Source organism: Pundamilia nyererei, unplaced genomic scaffold (genome assembly GCF_000239375.1).
Source record: "Pundamilia nyererei isolate P.nyererei 1_Seehausen unplaced genomic scaffold, PunNye1.0 scaffold00125, whole genome shotgun sequence".
Taxonomy (NCBI): Eukaryota; Metazoa; Chordata; class Actinopteri; order Cichliformes; family Cichlidae; genus Pundamilia; species Pundamilia nyererei.
In genome coordinates, this window is record NW_005187526.1 from 1,037,374 (window position 1) to 1,058,046 (window position 20,673).

Genomic DNA, 20,673 nt, shown 5'->3' on the forward strand with positions numbered 1-20,673 from the left:
GCATGCACCTTGATTTCATCCCTCAGGGCAGATGGTCTCTGCAGAACTGTGGCTTGTGTCATCCTGTTTCACTATAGAGCACATTGAAAATACTGGAGTTTTTTCCTGGGGGGAAAAAACAAAAACAAAAAACATGCACACCTCCTGCACTATCACTAGATTTTCCTCCTTGCAACCAAAAATCAAGCTGAAGGATTACTGTGTTCATACACTTGAGGAAATTATTTTTTTATTTTTAAAGGGAGATGGGCCAGATTTGAATGCGGTAACCCTTTTACATGTCTGATTCCATAACTTTTGCCATTACAGTGGCTCGAGAAGGACAACAGACAAGCGAATCCTAATTTAATGTGTGCATAAATCTGCTGAATGTTATGTTTGCGTCTAATTTTGTCATTATCATAAACCAAGGTGCCACCTGCAGATCTTGATCAGCCCCAACCCCTCATTGGCAACTAAATCTTCCCTGCTTCCCTGGAGTGGACAGATTTATGTCCAGTGTGATGGTCAACAGAAGGTATGGGATATTAGCAACTTTTCTTTTTCCAAACAACACTGACTCAGACTGTGAGAAACTGACGTGAGCTAAATCTGAGCTGGTTTCAGTTTATTAAGGTTCAGATCCGTCGAGACCTTGCTCTGGATGTGTCTACAGCCCCAGCAGATACAAGTTTGTCAGCCCTGCCTCCTCAGGCTGCTACCCCCTTGTTGCCTGTGGGCAGGCTCACCACAAGGCCATCACTTACCCCACAGATGCCTCAGGCCATGGTAGAGATCAACAACAAGACCATAGTCTTCCCCACCACACCCTCGGGGGAGACATCAGGTAGGAACATGGCTTACCGCTGGAAGTAACTTGCTGACCAACATTAAAGCTCTACATTGTGCTCGTGTCTGAACAGTTGTTCAACAATTATCTTTCAGTTTAAACATGAAATACTTTCCAGGCTGTCAGTTTTTAGTCGTGGTCTGTAGGTAGCACGTGATGCATCTATTCCTGTGGGAGACTGAACGTCTCTGTTGCTCCTGTACTTCAGAGGCCCAGCTGGAGGTGCAGAATGGGAACGTGGAAGTGAGGTGGTACCTGTCATCATTTGCTCCTCCATATGTCAAGGTGCTTTTTTTCTCCTCCCTCCTTTCTTCTATTAGCGGTTTTCTCCTGCTCCTCTTGAATATCTCTTGGGAGATCTCTGCTTTTACGGCTTTGTAGTTTATTTTGAAGTTACTTTTGTATGTGAGTGTTGCGAGATCAGTTTTGTTTCATGAACTACCTTAGTAATTACTTTGTACTTGTTCGCACCCTTGATTTATGTATTATGTTTCTAATACATAAATGTTATTGGCTGCTTTGATCCAAGCTTATGTTGTTACAAACTGTGGTCCTTTCTCACTCCCTCACTCTCTCTTCAGGGGGTTGACAACAGCGGAGACGTTTACCGGGCCACCTACACGGCTTTCAGATGCTCCAGGGTTTCTGGAACCCTGGGAGCCCATGAGAAGATGCAGGTAGGTACTCGCAGTAGACTTGCCAGTAATATTTAAAGTAGGTCATTATAAAGGGACAAAGATTTCCAGCAAATGCTTTTCACAGGGAAAAGGATCCTTTTTAATTTAAAAAATAAAAATAAAAAATCTAATGGCCAATCATAAAACCTATAAAATCTAGTTTTATTGTTTTTACATTTTTAAATTGTTCTATTAAAACTTTCATTAATTTTATTGTTCCTTTCACGAAATACAGTTTTCATGTGCAATTAGTTTTACTGTTAACATTGGAATTCTCTTTTTAGTCAAGTGACACATTCAAAATGATGTTTCTATGTTACTCTGTTATGTATCACATCTGTGAGTTTTAAATGTTTGGTTAAATCAAACACTGAAGGTGAATTTAAGAAGTTTATACTTTCCATCTAGAAGCATAACTCTGTAGTAAGATGTTTTTATGAGGTTAAATAAAATCCAGTTGCATCTTACAATGTTTTTTTTTGTTTTTTGTTTTTGTTTTTTTGTTATCTTTTTAGGTGCCCATCACTTTTCTGCCCAGGGACAGAGGGGACTATGCCCAATTCTGGGACTTGGAGTGCCACCCTGTGTCTGAGCCCCAGCAGAAAACCCGAATCCGCCTCCAGCTCTGTGGCACCGTGAGGACTTTTTTTCCCCCTTTCCCTTAAACCAGGAAGTAGACTCCTCAAAATATAGAATCTATTCTCTGAAAGAGTTTTTCCCAGCTTATTTTTCAGTCATTCAGAAAAAACCCCACAGAAACCACACACAGAAGGGCCTCTCCCAGGACCCTCTTCCTGTGTAGCAACACTAATCATGCAGGTTTTCAACACCATAATGAGGGAAAATAAAAGTTGTTCTTCTGTAGTACATAAGAGGCACTGGAATCCTGGTACACCTTCAGCTTTCTTAAAAAATGGCATTAAAAACAAAACTGAGTTCAAGTTTGTTTTCTACAAACTGTACTTTCAGACAAATTTTAATCTACTTTGCTTTAGATATTTGATATTCAGTCAAAAAAATATGGATATGGCCAGTGCTTTCACTACAGAGGCACATTGTGATGTTAACTTTCAGTTACTTTAAAATAAGCTGCACATATTAGCAGTACCTTGACTGTGGCTTTGTAGTGTAAGTGACAGAATTAACAAATGAGACAAGTGGGTTGTGGGATGGGAAGGAGAGCCACCCTGCTGAGAAGGGCCTGCGGGCTTCTTGTGTGTAACACTTTAAAGTGAAGTGTTATGACAGAATCAGTTAACTTAAGAGCATACATGCACAGCAAGTGGGATGTCAGAGAGATGGCTCCACATGAGTAGGTTAAGTGGCTGTGATGCTAGTGCTTTTCTTGTTGTTGCTTTGTCTTTTAGATGCAGTGTTTAAAGTGGAATGCAGAGTCTTTGAGTAGAGTTAAATACCAATCTGTGACTCTAGTTTGTAAAACTTTGGAAAAACAAAATGCAAAACATAACACTCATATTTAGCTCTACAACTAACTGTCTAAGTCAAAGTCTCTGCATATAATTTAGTAAGCCAGCACGTAGCTGTATGTCTCCCAGGGATAAATGGTGTTAGATTCAGGTGTTTTTGTATTTATTTATTTTTTTTAGTGAGCAGCAGTTTTTAAGTTGCACTGAAAGCTAACAGGCTGAATCTTAAATGTCTGTGTCCAAAGGGAACAAAATCTGGACCAGTGGGAGGACCACAGGAAGGAGACTGCTCTCTAGTGAAGACAGAGGCCACAGTCAAGACCAAGAAGAGACCCGAGTCCTCATCTAGCAAAATCAGGTAACTCCACCTAAATCTAATCATGGAGGAGATCCCATTCAGAAAAAACACAAGAATATTGTTTTATGTAGCACATGTGGGTTTATTTAGTAAATTTAGGTTAGCTATAGTGATGGGAGGAAATCAAGAAGATGATTTTATGAAATGACTGCGCTAGAATTGAATTCTAACAGTTATCCCTGTACCCTGCTAGAGTAGTTCTGCATGATTATCTATCCTGTACTCGGCCTTTATACAGCTTCTCAGTACATGGAGTGATTTTGATCTCCTATCCCTTCAGGCCAACTGATTGGCTGCTACTCACAAACAGAAGGTTTGAATTGCAGGTGGTTGGGGTTTCTGTGGTCATAGCCAGAGGCTTGTGCTGGATCACTCATACAAACTTTTTTTTTTCTAAACTTGTGCATTTTTAAATTGAGTATCCCCCACTCTGACAGCATATTTGACCGAAAAAAAACCCCAATTATAGGACCCCTTTCAACCTAAATTCATACCGTAGTTATGTTGTTTTTAAACACTGAGTCACTGTGAATTTCCGGTTGTTTCATGATGGTTATGCCCCCCGTTTAAAGTGGCACATTTTGTAATCCTCAGCCAGGAGGAGGTCGTGCGGAGGGGTGTGTATTCACCACAGGACCTGTACACCTTCCCTGCCACACGGGTGGGTGAGTCCAGCTCTCTAAAGGTCAACGTCCGCAACAACTCGTCCGACACGCATGAGGTGGGGCATAATTTATTCTCATGAAGGTGTAAGGTTTTTTTTTTTTTCTTGCCTACTGCAGCAGAAACTGAAGTTCACTTACCTGCAAATGCAGTAAGATCATGTCAGAAAAGTGAAGTTGTCACAGGGTTAACACGAGCAAGGAAGTAAGATATGAGAGTGTTTTAAAAGAAGTCATTCTTAAGTTTGAGTTGCCTCTGGAGATGACATAATGTGTTAAGGAAGCAGAAGTAGAGATACCTTGACTATATTTGTGATTCTCTGTACCACTAAAAGAAATTGCATGCCTGAGTTGATGTAATTATACTGAGTGAAAAATACAGTAACACCCCTAACACTTGTCACTGTGCTTTGCATGGATTTGATATGTGATGTGTGGCTTCTCTAATTGACTTGCAGCTGACATTTGTAAACCCTAGTGAGCCCTTCTACATCAAGCATTCCAGATATTCTCTGAGGTGAGTCTGATGTTTATTACAACAAACACAAACCTTTTGATTGCTGCTTTTAGACTTGGTTTAGGCTTATTTGGAGCTCTTGAAGTTTTCTGGTATTGTTATCATACAACTAAGTAGTTGGTTAGATCACGTTTAATCAAAAAGATGTTCTGTGGTCTAACTTGGAGACTGCATAATGTCATTTTCCCATTGTGAATGCTCACTGTGGGGAGGTCCTGTGAGAAGCTGGGACCAGGAGGATGATCTAACTTTCTAGAGTATATACTTGAGGCCTGAGTACGAGTGATGTTTTTGCCTGACAAAGGCGTTTGGAGGGGCGGCTTGGTCACAGGTACCAGTTGTGTTGTGCTGTGCTGTGCTGGTGAGGAACAGTGTTCAGAATGTGCACATTATTTGTTGTTTTGTAGTGGCTAAAATGATGCCTAGTATGGAAATGAAATACTGAAATGTATTTGCTTCACCAATAAAATGAAAGTACTGTGACACATTCCATAGTGAAGCATGACAGTTACGTGAAACAGTGTCACAACCTGAACCTCCCCCAGCTTTGCGATAGGTGTGCTGTGAGCACTGCTGTGTGTGGATTTGTGATTGTGGTGTTCCCAGCATGTTGTGGATCTCATTACGATGACCACAGGTTTAAAGAAATGCTTCTCCAGTTTCCCTTGTATGGGTCTTAGTATAAGCATTTGGTTCTGAAATACCTCTGTATCTAAAGCTGACCAAAAGCCAACTTGAATATATAACCAGTATAGTTGAAGTAGTTCTCTAACCATCTAAAATTTAAACTGGACCTTAAATTGCTGTAGTTAATCCCTGCATTCATTTTCTGCTAGTTATGAATGGATTATTAGTGCTAGTCATTGATATATGGCTGCATCATGTGATTGTTTTCACCATTGATTCATTATTTGTTCTGTACAACATTAGAAAACAGTAATTAATCCACAAATAAAAGACTTTTTAAAGCTTTGTTTTAGAATGGCTAAAAGATGCATTAATAGTAGACGGACTGGTCATTTCAGGTTCAAGTGTTCCATCACTGTGCAAAGTGGTTGTGACTGATATCAATTATACTTGAAACAATATGAAACGGTGACAGTGTAGGATTTTATTTATTTTTAGATGAGTGCCGTGCATATTTGAATGCATTTTGAATCTATATTTGTGCTTCTTCACATTATGTATACACACACATTTCAAATTGTTCCAGCCGTTCAGTAACCGTCTTTGTTCTTCCTCGACCTTTAGATCCCAGCACTATCTGAAGCTACCCGTCCAGTTCAAGCCCAGTACCGCAGGCGGACACAGCGGCTTGCTGCTCATCCAGTCAGAAACAAGCGGAAGTCTTGTTATTCAGCTGACTGGTGAGGCATTGCCTTGAATCCACCGTTTTTAACCATCCCACGCCACCTCGTCGTGCCGCCTGGCTTTGGGTGGTGCTCCTCTCTGTTCTCTTCACCGTGGGAGAGATGTGAGTGACAGAATAAGAGGCATAAGGTCTAAGGATCAAATAATGTCAGCCTCTGGATTTAAATCCTTCCTTGTCGTCATGTTTGGAGATGCACGCTATAGCTGATTGAGGGGGACTGACTGAGACTCCTGCCAACACAGCCCCAGCTGCCTGTGGATAAGGCACAGGTGTCCTCAGCTGGCCGATGAAAAATGATTGCGCCTGTTTGTGCCTGAAGCTGAGTAGTTTGAATCTGTCCAGCTCACAATTAGTCTGCACGGCCCCGGCGTTCCAGAGAGCTAATGCATTTTGTCACTTGACTCTGGATCTGGTGTTTCGCTTTCTCTCTGAGTCATGTCACAAAGTAGCATTGCTGTTGCCATGGTCTGTCGGACAGTAGCGGCACCAGCTGAGATACTTTGGAATTAATTGGAGCTGGGCATGCAGGAATGCCTTTGTTTGCTGTTTGGTAACATCACTGCAGGGATTTTGTTTTTTGGAAAAGCCACATTTTTGCCTGTTTGTTGTGTTACATAGTGGATACATACCTTTTTGTCTCAGAACTCTGTGGAGTCATCTCTGCCATTACCTCCTAACTGAAACAAGGACCCGAATAGATTTAAAGCTTCAGTTTTGCTGGAGTACATTTTAAAACTGCTATTCTAGCTCTGTCTGCATCTCACAACATTTTCCTAATCTTCTGTACTCGTGTTTGTTTCTATGGAGATGGCTCTTCATCTTGCAGGGCCCACCTGCGCAGTAGCCTTTGTCAGCACCATGTGTTGACTTCCCCACAACCTCCAAGGCTCATTCCAAACAGCCCAGATGTACTTAATTTAGTCATGTTCAGGGCAGCTCACAGCAACATTAGGATGGTTAATGATTGTTATTACATGCTAAAAGAGTTTCCTCTGGTGGGGTTTTCATTCGGCAGCTTGCCAGGTCTGTTCAGTATGGTTGCCATGGCAAAACTGGTGTTAATCACTGTTCCACTCACAGAAAATTATCTCCCTGTTTCCTCTTTTGGCTCTGGGGCAAATGGCCAAAATTGCTGGGGGGGTTTTGGATTTGCTTCCATAATCAGTTTTGATATTGAAGGGGATGGAAATGGGGAAACTTTATCAAAGGGGTGTTGTTAACCTGCTAGTGCCACACATTGTGACAACACGCTGAAGAACACTATTCTTTTGTACAGTTTTTCCTACTTGTGTAGTGGGTTTTAACATGAAGGCAGTATACTGTTAAACATCCCAACATGTTTTGATTTACAATTTGCACATGCTTTGAATAGCAATTATGTAATATATTGTATGTAATATATGTTTAAATAAAGTTTCGTGACAATTGAAGGTGCAGTGTCTTTTGTTTTTTTTCCTTTAGCCCACATTGCTGTCAGAGAGGTATCAAAGTGGACAAATATGATTTATGAAATATATTCTTGAACACTAGCTTTATATTCATGTTCACTTTTTGTTTGTTTGTTTGTTTGTCCATTCAATCAGACTTTCTGTACAATAAGGCTTTCACTTAATGCTACAACTTGTTAAAGAATCTAACAAAAGTCCAGTTATTTTATAAGAAGGCGATGTGTTTTCAGAAATCCAAGTTCTGTTAAGTGGTTTGGAAAAATGACATAACTAGCCTCCACATGATGGAAGCACTACTCTGTATAAATAACTTCAGATTGGCTGCCATGTAATGAGCTTTAGTAAGTGGATTTCTGGACATCATGTTCGTTAACAATAACAAGTGAACAGTGAAAATGTTTCTTAGTCTAAAGTCATGCGTACAGTACATTCTTGTATTCAGTTTGATCAGTCATGCTGGCATTGTATCAGCTCCTTTTAAAGCACTGCATTGGTCTAGCTCTTTTAAATTCTGCAAGATTTCACATCACTGTGAAATGTCCCTGAGTGAAGCGGTGAACTGGGAATGTTGCTGCAAATCTGCTCCTGACCCCTGTGACCTCTGGAACAGCGAGTTATCAAACTTTTACTACTTTGCCTGTTAAATGCCGTGTGCCCGGCAGGTGTCGCCAAAGCGTTGTGTAGAGCCCGGCTGTCAGCAGCATGTACTGTACAGTAGGACAGCTGGGCTTTATTTTGCTTCCCAGACTGGAAACCACTGTAGTGCAGTTGGACTTGACGTCTAGCAACACAACATCAGACTTTAAACAAGCAGACCCGGTGGCTTTGCAAGTTAGCGGCTGCATTCACAGGTAGGAAGCCTGAGACCTTTTCTGAGTAATTTATATGTGTTTTTTTTTTTTTTTTTGGTAAATGCACATTGTGTGATCGTAGGCGGCTGCAGGAATGTTCTGGTTATGCTAGCTGATGTGGCTAAAAACGCTAGCGAGGCTGTGCCGGCGTGAGGGGCGGCTGACTTTGAGCCAGACTGTTTAAGTTGCTGGTTAGAGTTGGAGCCGCTTTTCCAAGCTGCGCCAGACAGCACAGCTAGGCTAAATTAGCAGCGAGCAGGCTAGCTCTGGCAGCCGTCCATCCTGCCGGGGCCACAGCAGCAGTCCGCTATGCCTCTGTCCCTGCGGGGCATCGCCGCCTCCCCACTGACCGTGACCTCCGCACTTGCTCTTATCATTTATCGCCCTGAATACACACACACACACACGCACACTGAGAGGTGTGCTTTCCCCCCTGCCTGCATCCTGAGTCGTTAGCTGTCATGTTCTGTGTGATTTGATGAACAAGCTAGCCGGGAAGCTAGATTAGGAAGGTGATCCCCTGAGCTGTCACTCATATCTCAGACCACAGGCTCTCCAACTTTTTCCCTATGCAAATGAAGCGCGCGGTGCACGTAAGCTGGTCCCACTCACGAGAAGCTCCATCAGGCAAGAGTTGCTCCACAGTTGTGCAACAGAGTAGGGTGATAAGGGAGCACAGAAACATCTTCCCCATCATTCCCAGTTTGAGACCGATACCTATTTAAGGAACCCCATGACTCCCTCCCACGCTTCCTATAGTGCACCCTGCCTTCCTAGCTGGAGGTTTAAGAAGGTGATGATGAAGCTTAAACTAAAAGCACCCGTCATGCATGTGATCCACAGTGTTCCCGAAGTGACCCATACTCTCTGCATGGTCATGTTTTATCTTAACCCAGGCTCTGCTAAACCTAAACCTCTGCTGCAGAGATTTGCAGAAATGGTCCAGTAGCAAAAAAAACCCCAAAACAGTGTCTGCTACATCTTAGAAAGCCATGGATCCAAATTTCAACAGAATACAGTCTTTAAACATGCTGATCTATATGTGATGCTGTGCAGGAGCAGAGCACTGCTCTGTGCCTTTACTGTATTCCAGCCCACTGATCGGGTTTACATTAATTCTATTACAGAGCTCTGTTCTCTGGTGAGCTGCATTAAGGGCAGGGGTGTGTTTCCCCCCCTGTCTGGTAGAGTCTGGTAGAGAGAATTCAAGCACATGCAATCTTTTTTGTTCCTTGCCTGCATGGCTGATCGTACATAAAGCAGTCAGAGATGATTCAAATCAACCACAGCTCTCCTTGTCCTGAAGGTCTCGGTGCAAGACCTGCAGAAGAGCTTTGAAGCATTATTTAGTGCTGCTAGTGCTGTTTTTGGCTCTGCCCGCTCCCTCTCTGCTTACCTGTCTGTGACCCCACCCTCCCCACTACGCACACTCTCAAGTTCCAGCTCCTTTCTGTTTCCCTCATGTACAAACCTTACAAAGTGCTGACACACACACACTCAGCCCAGCGCTTACCTTCTTGGGATGCCGTGTCAGAGTCCTGGGCTGTGGCAGCAGTATGCAGCAGTGTGGAGTGGGTGCTCTCGTGTCTTTATCCTTTTGTCGCAGCAGTGATGAAGCGAGGTGTTGATGTAAAGCTTGTTGAGCAGGGGTGCTGAACAATATCCCAGCTCTCATAGGGTGAGAGGCATGCACACAATACTGTTTAAACATTGGTTTTATTGGTTTGCTGTCTAAACTTCTCACAGCTGTGGCTGGATGCATGTTGGTACACTGGTTAGTACTGTCACCGGCACAGGAAGAATGGGGCCTTTCTGTAAAGAGTTTGCTTCTTCTCCATGTGCTTGTGTAGGTTCTCTTTGGGTAGTCCAGCCTATCCAATACTGTATCCCACATCTCAGGCAGTGTTAGTTGGAATAGGGTCTATTCCACTAGTCTCTCGAGGTCCTGTGCATGATGTGGGTGAGTGGTTTAGAAGACTGACAGATGCCTTGGTAAAGAGAGAGCTGAGCATGAAAGCTGTGTTTCACCAGTTGATCTGTGTGCTACTCTTACCTATGACAACAGTCTGTGGGGTAGTGACCAAAACAATAAGATCATGGATACAAGCAGCAGAAACAAGCTTCTCTCATAGTGCCTGTACTCAGTCTTAGAGAGACGGGAAGAAGCCAGAACATTGCAATATACGGTGGGACGACTGGATAAATACATCAGCCATCAGAGGTTTGCTAATTAGATTACCAGATTGTTATTTTTAGGTGACATTTTCTGTAATTTGGTTGTAGTTGTAGTATTTTCCTGGCTTCGTGGTTTGAATGGCCCACTAGTGGCTGGTTGGAAGGTTTTACCATTCTGCCCAACTCTCATTGCTGTTCCCTGCATGGTTATGAAGTAACTTAAATCATTTTAAATGTGAAGGATCAAAGTTGTTGGCAACACAATGTCATTCATTATAGTTTCCCAGTTTGTTCTGAGACTTTAGATGTTCAAATTTTCCATCGATGTACGCAACAGCGGCTCCTAAAACTGTGCAGTTTATGTTGCAAGTGACAAAAAGCAACTTGGAAAAATACATTTGTCTATTATTAGTCCCGTTTAATATGACCCATTTTAATGACATGTCTGTATAAATCTCATAAAAACGGTTTCTAAAGAGTTGATTTCATGGGCAGCTGAGGTTTAATTGAGCTTTGTTTGAAAACCAAAGAGCAGAGGACGAGCATTCCCTCTTTTAAGGTCAGCTCTGTGCGCAGGCTCAACTCAAAGAGTCTATTAATATATAAGTGACTAAAAACCATCAAGTCATGCAATAATAACTAAGTGAGAAAGTTGAGGAGAAAGTCAGCAGGCAGACAGCGTGTATTATTAGCTACAGTAATGTGCGCGCGTCTACCAGGTCGAGCTGTGCGCAGCAGACAAACTGTAGTGTTGCCTCTCAGAGCCAGACTTGTGTGTGTGTGTGTGTGTGTGTGTCCATCTGTCTCTTTGTATTTCTGTCTCTTTGTTCGTACTATTCTGTGTACGACTGTAGCTGACCGTCAGTCCGTGTGTGTGTGTGTAGTGTTAAAGCAAGTGTGTGTGTGTGTGTGTCTGTGTGTGTGTTTCGCCCTTTGCCAATTAGCGGCTTCTCACCTCCTGAGGCGAGAGGCTGAGTGCGTGTTAGACAGAGGAGGGAGACTTGATGGGGCTTGTCTGCCGCTGACGGCTCAGCCTTAACCTGAACTCTAACACTCTTTCTCACTCTCACGCACACACTTGAGCTCTGATACACACACACGCGCACACACATCCCCAGCCAGTTGTTGATAATGCAGCCTTGTCTGTCTCCGAGTCCATGTGACACGCCAAAATGTGACAGTATTGTGTTGGTGGAGCGAAAGGCGCGAGACGGGCAAAGACGAGTGCCAGCCTGCTTTGGAGCGTGTGTTTGTGTGTGTGTGTGTCTTTGTCTGGGTTGTGCTCATTCAACTGTGCGCCTTTGTACATACAAATGTCTGCAGCGAGTGTTGTGCGTGTGACTTTATCCAGTGGAAATAATGTAAATAGCACAAATCAGACGTTCAACCTTTTCCTTCTTTGTGGAACTGTTCTTTTAAAAGAAAAGAAAAGATTTTTCATGCTGCTGCAGAATTAATCAAGAAGAGTTCATTCTTTTTATGCTACAAGCTCATTTTTTCCTTCAGTCTGATCGCCTCTACAACAACTTGAGAAGGATTGAAAAACAGCGTGATACCAACGATTTTCTTTTAAAGTTATTTGGCATCTCCTTAAAAAAAAAAAAGGAATCCATGCTCGGGATGTAGCATATCCTTTGAAATGGATCACAAACAAGATTTTCATATTCTCGCCAAAGAAAGGAAAACATTTTTAACAGCTCTATCCCAATTTCTGTATTTTTAAAGATATCCTCTTGGCCAGAACTGTACATCTCGCTGAGTTCTGACTGAATACATCCAAAAATGTTGTGCTAGTCAAACGGGAGATCAAAGTGGTGCGTGAAGCCGCCTGAGAAAAGCTGTGGTTTTATTTTTAACCCCAGTTGGCACACCGTGATAAGTTGATCAAAGAACTTATTTGCCAAAACATGGTATATTCTCCCGTGCTAGCCTGCAGAAATCACAGCATTAAGGTGCGTGAGCTGTGTGAAAGTTAATCTCAGCCATTCAGCGAACACAGAGCAGCCTTACAGAGATATTTCTGTTCGGCTTTGACACCACAATCCTCCTCTTCATCTCCTTTGGAGATTTCATGGATTGTGTAAACAGTTTGCTAGATTTAAACATATGTGCATAGCCGGAGAGACGTTTTTTTCTGTTATAGAAACGAGTGAAAACTGGTCATCGAGACGGGGTGCACCACAGCTGCAAAAAACAGGAGCTTTTTTAAGCTTTGAGTTTAAAAAAAATGTAATGTTTTTGAAATTTACTTGGGCAAAACAACACATCTAAAGTGTCACCTGAGTTTATAACTAATTATAAAACAGATTTTTTAATCTTTTTTTTTATTTAACAGATCACTTAAATGCCAGTATAAAATCTGTAGGAAAAAAAAGCTGAATTAAATTTGTTTTTATCTGAATAAGTAACTATTTTGAAATTCAGATTAGACGATTCTTGTTAAATCCTGAAATAAATGCAAAAAAAATAAAAAATAGTGAACAACACCCAAACCAAGGATAGAGCTGTCAACGTGGTCCAAAAATAATGTTTGGTTATGCATTAAAAAAAAAAAAGCTGTGAAAAACATGGGGGGAAAAAGATGTTTTTCTCAAAATGTTTGTCTTGAGCATCGGGGAATTATATATTTAACACGTTCAAACCACAGCTGTTCAGTCGGCAGCCTGAAAGTAGAAAGAAAGAAGTTCTAACTGTGATGAAGAACCAAGCAAATGTGATTTACCACAGTTTACCTTCAGCGGCTCTGATATCTGTTCCACTAATTACATTAGGCTAAACCATTCACCGCTCTCTCTTCACACCGGCAGCAGGGTGTGTGAAACCTGCAGCCACGCCAGGCAGCTGTTTCACCTTTGCCACACAGTATGCAGCATTGCAGGTGGGTAGCACGCTGTTAACCCCCTCACCGAGGGTTACTGGGTCTAACAAGTCCTCCAGTGGAAATCCAGCTCTGTTCTGTGCAACTCAGGAAACAATACACAATGGAGTTTTCAATAACTGAATGTAGAATATTAGTCCTAAACCGGAATATGTTGAATGCCTGTGTGATACTGTCAGTTTAAGCAGCAGAGTCAGTCACACAGCTGATAAATGACTCCATCCCATCGCACATCTCGAGGGCTGCCAGGTGTCTTCATGTTTGGCTGATGAGTAGACCTCTGCTCGGGGTGAAAGTGGGGGAAGCTATGTCTGGAATTCTGTCAGGTCACTGGACTTCCCTGTGTGATTAACAATGAACAAATTACACCTTTAGACGTGTAATTTGTTCCCCCCTAACACGGCCGACGGAGCTAACAAAAGGGCGGCGAAGGTGTCAGTAAAACAGCGCCTGTACACGCCCACACGCAGTCCTCAGAAGTCTAATCAGCCAGAGTAAGTGGAATAAGCTGTGCAGGTGTACCGTGGACGGGAAAGCCTTTAAGAAAACCGTTATCAGGGCGAACATGAATGGAGTAGTTGGTAAAAGCATTTATATGTAATAGCACACTCCCCTGAGTTGAATTTTAGTGAAGTGAAAGTGAGCACAAGAGCTTATTTCAGCTACATAAGTTACATTTTTCAGTTTAAATTTTGTCCGGTGGTCATCATGTTTCTGTAAACTGCGTAGCGATAAAAGTTCTTTCCTCAACTATTTTATTGTATGCAGATAAAATATACGTTAATACACAAAATATTGTGTAACTGATGTTTGAAAACAAATGAAAACAGCCATTGGTGTGCTGTGTTTTTGATAATCAGACATAATTTGAACGTTGTTGTTTTTTCCTACTGGTAAAATTCCAGCTCTGAACGAATCCTTCACTTTTCCAGACTCTGATTTGTTTCTCAGCGACACTTTACATGCAGGTTATATTTGGATTACATCCAGGTGAGACCGATCCATCGTAGCTACGTGTGTTTTTTTTGTTCCGTGATAGATTAACTGGCCCGCGTGTGGCGCTACACCGTTTAATCTGATATGCAGTATCTCAGATTCCAGTAATTGGATTTTGACAAAAGACGGCTATATTATACATTCCATCTCACTGTGGCACTTTTCAAATCACAAAAAGAGAAGGTGGCAGACTTGTTTAATATTTGGAGGCGCGCATAAGTAAGCCGTCACGAAAGCGCGTATTGTGAATAAACATGCTTTCCTCTCCACCTGGAGCCGTTCCCACCTCTCTTCATTTATCTTGCCTTTTGCTTCTTTGGGTGCCCAGATCTCTTCAGCCCCTCAAGCTTTAGTGGAGAGAAACTCCTCAGCATTTGGCTAATGGCTCCACAGTTCCCACACTGATTAGGAGCAGTCCAGAAGCGGCGGTATTAAGTCGATGATTAAGTAGTTAAGGAGCCCCAGAAACAACCAGAAAGTGCTGGAGACAGCGATTTGATATTGTTTTACTCTTTAAGTGTGTTTCACAGACTATGTTGAAACAGTTTTGCCAAACGATGCGTTCACTTACTGCTAGAGTGTTTTTAATACAGTTCGTCCTTGTTTGCATAGCTTCATTTAACCACAAAGCCTAAGTAGTGATTTAATAATTCAGTAAAGTCCCTGCATGCAAGAAAAGACCAGAGAATGACACACACGCATACATGCGTTTCACATCGACGCTGGCACCCTGAAAACCTGCACTTCTGAGCTTCATTCCATTTTACTTGAATTAAAGATTTACAGGCTCTTTTATGCAAAGCGTTCGGCAGCGCTGGCGACTATGAATCTAATTGAAAATGTGAGGAAAAAGAGTCGTTTCAACAATAACATCTCAGTCAGCGGGGAAACGGACCAGCGTTGTCCTCGATTCATGAATAGTTTGAGATGTTTTTAATGTGACAGCTGGAGATGTTTCCCAGCACATTGATGGTGAGATGCAGCGGGGTGTGTATTCTCCATTTAGTGTGTGTATTTGAGTGAGGTGGGCATACCCTTGCTGAGGGACGCTGTACTGAGTCCTGCTCAGTAGACTGACTACACGAACCACACACTCCTGATTATGTCTTGGTGCTAAGAGGGTGTTATACAGCTACAGAGAGAATTCATGTCTTCAGTGTACTTGTGTGTCTGCTCTGTTTGCGTGTGTGTCCTTTAAACAGCATAGGTGCTCCTTCCCTCGTGGCTGAGATAGTCTGAGACGTCTTCAGCCTGCCTTTGTTTGAGCGCCGTGTTGTCGAGCAGACCTCTTGCTTAAGGCTGAGATGTTAGCAGTCTGTGGTCTTTGCATTATTGATGCAGACTGTGACTGGGTTCCTCGGGCCATAGGCTACAACTTAAAAAAATCACAAGGTGGAGTGAACTCCAGATGAACTCGCAGGGAAGTTAGCAGGAGAGCTCAGAGACAGTGAGGAAGCTGAAGGTGGCTCTCTGGCTTCGGTCTAAAACGGAGGTGTCTTAAGAAGGGGGGAGCAGAGAGACGACCTGATTCCGGTGACACGACAAGTTTACCGGTACATTTTAATGAGCCCGGGTCCCAGGGTGAGACTTAGATGATTAAATTTGGCTTATGGGCCGGAAAAGTTTAAGACAGCATGCCTTAGATAGGAGCTGCACTGTGGATACAAGGGCCACATAAAAAGCTTTCGGAACGCTGTGAAAGGAAATTAAACAGGCTACCTTGCTTCCTACTACCAACCTAGTAGGCTCATTTCCTGCTCTATTTTTTTAAATTCTTGGATTTCGCTCGAGTAGCTCATAATCATCAAAAGATCTGTTGTCTAAAACTAGCTATCTTAGTCTTTTTCCCCTCACCTTTTTTTAGCTATTTGTCTTTGATTGGCTACTCCTTGTAAACAAAACATTTGATTCATGCCTTAAATGACTTTATAAATAATTCAGGAGACAGACACCCTCTTTCTACACCTTGATAAAGCTTATAGTTGGTGAATCAGGTGACCCGACTTTGCAGTAGGCCTAGGCTGCTGGGAGCTTCCCATAATGCACCTCAATGATTTGCACACCTCTCTGCATTTAATCGTTGTTATTATGCTTGTTATTATTAATCTCTGATTCTCTTCCTCAGCATGTCTTTTGTCCAGTCTCCCTCCCCTCGCCCTCCCTGAGCCTGGTTCCTCTTAAAAGTTACGTTTTTCCTTCCCACTTTCGCCAAGTACTTGCTCATAGGGGGTTGTATCAGTGTTGGCATTTTCTCTGTATAACAACACATTGTTGTGATATCATGCTGTGGCGGGGCGTGGTCTGCGGTGCTGTGCAGGGAAGATGTATGCACCTGCACGGCACCGCAATCATGCCCCGTCGACTTAAAATCTGTACTGGGAACTGTCTGGGGTGTTGTTGTTGGTATGTTGAGCTTGCAGCGGGAGAGCTGTAGCTGTGTATGTGTGTTCAGCAACCGGGTGTATCAATAAAGTATGCTGCAAAGCATGTTCACATCGGGTCTGCCGTGCTCATTTACACACGCATATCTATAAAAGTGAGAAATGTAACTGAATTGAATAGCTTTGTGTGGAGACGTGACAGTATTTCCCCGTTTGCATCATGAGGGCTGTTTGTTAAACCAGTGGAGCTTTCCCTTTGAGAGCCATCTCTGGTATTATACAGATAACACTTTACTTGTCATCGTGGTGAGTCGATTGAACTTAATTTATAATTAAGTGTCACTATTCAAGGAACACATTTCACACTGATTGCACTCTATGTAAGGATGATGTGGATCCATTATACACCTGAACTGATCCTATTTACATGCTTTTATGCTTATTCCGCTGCTAACGTAGTAGCCATGGTAGAGATACGTTTCAGCAAGAATAAGACAGAACTACCAAGCTGTATTTAATGAGACAGGGGAGCATGGTCAGAGGATGAATGGAGGAAATTTTCACTTTCTTTAAAACTGGGAAACGTTGACATTAGCTGTAGCCTCGGTTCAGGGCCGTGTTGTGTGTGCCGTGATGGAAAGGTCTGATCATATTATTTACCACTGAAAAGGTGGCTAATCTGTACAGTTTGATTGCACCCAACTGAGGTACTCACATTTCTATTATTTCACATAACTGGTGACTGTCCCACCCATATTTACTTTTGTTCTTTTGTTTTTTCATAAGAGACATATGTCGGATTCGACAGTACCTCCTGCAGAGCTGCAGAACCTCGACACCAAACCTCTGCGAGACATCCTCGTGCACATGTGGCTCATGCTGAGCTGCAGGAAACAAACCAATGGCCGACCCACGTTCTCAGATACTGTTTTCCTCACCTGTACCTGGTATTTTTACTCCTTGCTGTGAGCTCGACTGCAGCAGCATGGCGAGGGGGGGAGGCACAGCTGGAAGTGTGTGTGAAATATGTGTTTTCAGGTGAATAGTATAAAAATAATACACAAAGACAAAATAGCATCTCTGTAGCTGCTGCCATGCTACATGTCCAGCTTCATCTGATGCCATTAAACCTGATTATCTGTGATTGTTATATTTAAGCTGATGTATTTTAATGCACCTCACTATATTTCTTCCAGTGAACTTTGTTTAAAACTTACTACAAATATGTCACAAAATGTTAAAGAAGAGTTAAACAAATGGGATTTTGTTGGGTGATTGTCAGTCATTGCCATAGCAATCAGCTTCGTCTCACGTTGCGTAGCAGGTTCACTGCACACTCGGGCCACAGGACGCCCTCATGTGAGCTGGCGTGGCTTGTGTGTTCACCGTGACTTAGCTTAGCACAGAACATTACATCATTTATGTATTCAGCCATTATTTATTTATACATGCAAGCTCTTGAGCAGTGTTTAATATAGCCTCTTAGTCCTCAGTTAGAACTCTCAGATATCTTACTTTATGTAATTGGTACACACAGTTTGGGCATCAGAACTCAGGAATCACGCAAACGAGAACTCTGGTAAGGCGTGGCTTTTAGTAATTTGAAGAGAAATGTTGTTTAATTGACTCTAGCTGGCATCAAGAAGCTCTTACCCCAAGAAACCCGCAGACCTTCTCAAACTATTACTGCTGATGCCACAGAAATGCAAATGAGCAGATGACGTCACTGTGCCCTTGGACATTTTTACATTTTAAAGCTGCTAGTTGGCATTCTGAATTGAATCCTACACTTTAATGAGGGATGGAGTTAAGAGGGGGAGCTGGTAAAATGACATGGGGAAACTTACATATGTGAAAAATGGCATCCTCCTACAGGTGTTTCTGCTGGGTTTTTTTAATATATATGCTGGGAGGTTGAAATATTGTGACGTCCAGCTAGATTTAGAAAAAACTAACTTGCCTTTTCCCTGAAAAGGGACGGTTCTGAGGATAATATGAAACTGAGGCAGGTTGCCAGGTCCCTACTGCTTTGTACCTTGTTGAGATATTTCCTTGCTGGTTTCTGTTATTTTCTCAGGTCCTGTTTAAAGTTTAGTGGTGGTTAGACTTATCTGGGTTCGTTTCCTGTTCCCTGTTTTCTACGTATCGAGTCTGCATTTCTGTGTCCTGAGTTCAGTTACTTCCTGTCTTATTTTGGTAACTCGGTTAATTTTACGCATTTCATGTCGCATTAAAAATTTGCTTCAGCTGTTTCTCCCAGGCATCTCCCCTCTGCTCCCGTCTCCTCTTGTGTATTTAAACCCTCAGTTTGCTTGTGTTCTTTGTTGTTACCTCCATCATACCGGGTGCTCCGTCGGGCTGCGGTTTCCCTGTGACTGATTTTTTGCATTCCTGGCGCCAGCTCTGTCTCGTATTTTGCTTAAAGGACTTCAGCATTAAAGCTGCTTTTTGAGTTTAAAGTCTCCTGAGTCCTGCATTTGGGTCCTAATCCTGCCTGCCGCACACCGCTTCCTGGCACCCACATCAAATTTTGTGTTGTTTATTGAAATTAATTAGTTTAACCATTAAATGATCTCTGCAAGGTGTAGAAACAACTCTGAACGATTGTTTTAAAATGAACATGTTAACTTCACAGCACAATATAAAGAGGGAACCTTCAGGAAAGAAATGCATGGGATGCACTTTTTCCAACATGCTAGAGCAGCCAGAACCATTGCAAGAGACTGCAACACATGCTTCAAATATTTAGTGAAATAAAGATGAAGAGACAGGGCCTGTTTGTCTTGTGCCTTGCATGTTGTTAATTTCTTATTAGAAGCTGAGTGGTTGCATAATAAAAGAAATGTCCTTGAGTCTGCTGCCTTTTCCACTCGAAAACGTTTGAATTGTGTGTGTCTGTGTCGCACACGGTCTTGTGTCGCTTCAATCTCACAATAGAGCACGTAAGAAAATAAAAAACGAAATAAATAAAATCAAGGAGTGTGTATGTATTCTGCTACTTAGCAGATATTATTGATGTCCAGACTAGGCTAAATAAGAAGTTACTATTCCAGATGAAATCTTTAGCAGATCTTTGAAGGGGCAGAAATGCAGAATTCACTGAATGTTCTGCAGGAGAGCCAGAGTCTGCAGACAGCGACTGATGGCACAGATAGAAAAAATGTGCCTTTTTAAATAATAGTGCAGCAGGTAACATTACAGGGAAATGTTAGCATCGCTGTTGGGCAGAGGAGCCTACTATTATAGTAGTATTATCCACCCTTGTAGCATACAAGGAGTTTATTTCACACTCCCAGCATGAAGACTTCTTTGGACACTGGCATATGCTGACTGATTTAGTCAGCTGTAACAAGGGTGGTTGGATATCAGCTAAACAGATTTAACCGTATTAAGTCACAACATAAGTTAGTAAAAACTAAAACAGCCAGTTTGAGTTTGGTCAGTCTAGGTTGTTTTATTTGTGCAAAATAACTTACCAAACAACAAAACAAAAAAAAACAGACGAGATAAACGAGCGTCTCTGCAGTTCTGAGCACATTAATGCTGTGATTTTAAAAATCAGTTCAACTGTCAGAAATGTGCTCCTGTGTTCTCTCACTTGACGATTGTGATGTCTCAGTGTATCACCTCAACACACGCAGACACACACGGTAATTTCAAATTTAAGATAATTGGGTGCTGTATGTGTTGTTTGTGTATGTCTCTGCACACCAAACACTTTTGTGTTGCAAGTTTCGATTTTATGGTGCGACATCAAACTATAACTTGGCAGATTTATTTTATTATGAGTCTTAGAATTACTGAGAAATTGAATTTTAAAAAATGCCTCGACTAATCCACGGTGACTTGTGCCATCATCGATCCCTGACTCTGAAAATCGATTTCATATGGAAATTATAGCCAAGTTGGAAAGTTTTGAAACATAAAAAATTCGAGTGTCAAATGGAACTTTTCAAATTAAAGGCTCGAGAGATGAAACTGATATTTTGGTGTTTAGCTTTGATCGTTTGAGTCACCTGCCACACTATGAGACATAGTAAGTAACTACATATTAAGTTGTTTGGTGTCAGAGTTTTAGCAGCCTTGTTAACTGAGGAACATA

At 42.1% G+C, this 20,673-nt stretch overlaps 1 protein-coding gene and 1 long non-coding RNA gene across 4 annotated transcripts in view; both read left to right on the top strand.

The window, feature by feature from the left end:
- cep192 (centrosomal protein 192) overlaps nucleotides 1-7,258 on the top strand; it is a 32,298-nt gene extending 25,040 nt beyond the window's left edge. For 2 of the 3 annotated variants that reach the window (XM_005742943.1, XM_005742942.2), the window contains exons 44-52: nucleotides 412-517; nucleotides 607-826; nucleotides 1,038-1,114; nucleotides 1,411-1,506; nucleotides 2,022-2,141; nucleotides 3,179-3,291; nucleotides 3,886-4,012; nucleotides 4,412-4,470; nucleotides 5,722-7,258. In XM_005742943.1, coding sequence (XP_005743000.1) covers nucleotides 412-517; nucleotides 607-826; nucleotides 1,038-1,114; nucleotides 1,411-1,506; nucleotides 2,022-2,141; nucleotides 3,179-3,291; nucleotides 3,886-4,012; nucleotides 4,412-4,470; nucleotides 5,722-5,854 — 1,051 coding nt within the window. In that variant the 3' untranslated portion in view covers nucleotides 5,855-7,258. The remainder of the gene's footprint in view (nucleotides 1-411; nucleotides 518-606; nucleotides 827-1,037; nucleotides 1,115-1,410; nucleotides 1,507-2,021; nucleotides 2,142-3,178; nucleotides 3,292-3,885; nucleotides 4,013-4,411; nucleotides 4,471-5,721) is intronic. The other variant, XM_005742944.2, reaches the window with a different exon arrangement.
- Nucleotides 7,259-8,019: 761 nt separating this feature from the next.
- The window catches only part of LOC106456349 (uncharacterized), a 145,376-nt gene continuing 132,722 nt past the window's right edge, over nucleotides 8,020-20,673 (top strand). Inside the window, exon 1 of the long non-coding RNA XR_001290496.1 lies at nucleotides 8,020-8,141. This is a non-coding gene — a long non-coding RNA (uncharacterized LOC106456349). The remainder of the gene's footprint in view (nucleotides 8,142-20,673) is intronic.